At 40.2% G+C, this 2,056-nt stretch overlaps 1 protein-coding gene across 1 annotated transcript in view; it reads left to right on the top strand.

Moving 5' to 3' along the window:
- The first annotated feature begins 549 nt into the window (after positions 1-549).
- csrp1b (cysteine and glycine-rich protein 1b) overlaps positions 550-2,056 on the top strand; it is a 3,943-nt gene continuing 2,436 nt past the window's right edge. Inside the window, exons 1-2 of the mRNA XM_032514350.1 lie at positions 550-750; positions 1,700-1,809. Coding sequence (XP_032370241.1) covers positions 1,701-1,809 — 109 coding nt within the window. The 5' untranslated portion in view covers positions 550-750; position 1,700. The remainder of the gene's footprint in view (positions 751-1,699; positions 1,810-2,056) is intronic.

The following is a 2,056-nucleotide window of genomic DNA, read 5'->3' as shown; positions in this document are numbered from 1 at the left end:
TCTATCTATCTATCTATCTATCTATCTATCTATCTATCTATCTATCTATCTATTACAGTTACCTCTTCTTTCCATTTGAGGTCGCTAGTGTGCAGAATTACCTTAAAGCTTAAGCTCCTTTATAGACGAGTTACCATGCGTCTGCTTCTTGCTTCTAACATTTAACCCTAACTGTTTTTTAGCAGGAGCTTCTGGATTTCACCAAAGAGGACAGTTTCTCTTTAGGGGTGGGAATCAGCAGAGGCCCCACGATACAATATCATCACGGTATTTGTCACATCACATCACAATCTATCTATCTATATAATATTCTGCGATATATCCAATTTTCAAATTATTATTAAATTGTCAACATCTGTTTTTACTGTTGTTTTTTTATCTGTCTTCAATTTTATGCTGCAGAATGGGATTGTCAAGCAGACAAACTGACCAACACATACTGTATATGATAATAGCTCGATACTTGGCGTCTGTGTGCCACGGAAAATATCGTGATACTATGTTGCATCAATGTTTTCCCCCACCCCTTTTTCTCCGACATTGAGATGGCAGATCATCAATAACCACTCTCACCATCTTTCTCCTCCTTTTCCTTCCTACATCTCTTCCCCCTGTGCCCTGACTCCTCCCTCAGTTCAGCCTGGTGTCCACTCTGCCTCCGCTCATCAGAACAGTGTCTCTCCTCACCTCAGTCATCTCTTAATATTACTGATCAACCACAGAGAGGACCAGCTTTCCACCTCACTACAGGTAGGTGTGTTTAAGTTATGAGCATACAGAAAACATAGATCAATCTCTCTTCACACTTATAGTAGGATTTAACAGTGTAGTGTTGTAGACAAGTTGTTCTTTTCAAAATAGTCAAATCAAGAATAAAATGTAATGAAAGCAAATGGATTTTAAATTTAGAGACAAAGTGACTTAATTTAAATAACTAAGTGTTGCTGGTTTGCATACAGTTAAGAGGCTTATGTCTTAAAGTTGGACATTTCCTGCCATTGTCTTGGAAAGTGTTTTCTTAACCTCAACAGTAAAGCCATCCGAGAAGAAACCATGAAAATGTCCCACTGCAACTGCCATTAGCAAGCTTTTTCTTTTATTATAGTCCTACATGGAGACTATGCTGAAATTATCCCGGAACAGGGTTTTTATAAAATATTTTCCAAAGATTGTTTGGAGGACCACAATCTGTATTGTAGCTTTATGTCTGAGGCCAAGGCTGTTAAACATGTGTGATAACTAAATTAAAATGCAGGGAATTTCCTGTTTATCCAGAGCGATCTACTAGATTGCAGACTTTCTGTGTGGAAAACCCGCTGCCATTAAAAAAAAAAAAAAAGTTTAATCTTTGAAACTCAGAGCTGACACTGGTGTGGTGTTAATACAGACTGTATTCCGTCATGTTATCTTTGATGGAGGTGGTTTGGTGCTATCTGGGTAACGCCAGCAGGTATACTTTGCATTTTACAATCCGGGATGAACAGTTCTTTTGGATATCCACTCATGTACGCTGAAGGAAGACGGGGGGAAAGAAAGAGCAAACTGGCACCTCTCCTTTTATAGGTATTGTTGCATCTAGCCTCAAGTGTTGCAGATGGCATCCGTCTGCTGAGCAACACTGATCTTTACTCAAGTAGAGAGATGTTATATATACAGTGAATGGAAAATGTACACAACAGGCTCTCTTGCATGCTTACAGGATGCCTTTCGGAGGAGGAAACAAGTGCGGCTGCTGCCAGAAAACTGTCTACTTCGCTGAGGAAGTGCAGTGTGAGGGGAAGAGCTGGCATAAATCCTGTTTTCTGTGCAGTAAGTATTTAAGTTCTCAGGTAATCTGTCTTATTTGTCCACTGACTCCCAGTGCATAAACGACTCGGAAATCACAAGAAGTGCCGGGATGGAATGTAAAGTATTTGGCATCGGGGTATGAAAGTGAGCATCTGCAAGGTTTTGCTTAGACATCTCAGCCCTTATTTGGATTCAGTGGAAATGTGTGACAAAAGGCCTGGTCTTCCATATATGGCAGAGGAAGGTAAACATATCTCTCTTCCCCCCC

The sequence above is a fragment of the Etheostoma spectabile genome, chromosome 4 (genome assembly GCF_008692095.1).
Source record: "Etheostoma spectabile isolate EspeVRDwgs_2016 chromosome 4, UIUC_Espe_1.0, whole genome shotgun sequence".
Taxonomy (NCBI): domain Eukaryota; kingdom Metazoa; phylum Chordata; class Actinopteri; order Perciformes; family Percidae; genus Etheostoma; species Etheostoma spectabile.
This window is presented reverse-complemented; position numbering and strand designations above follow the sequence as displayed.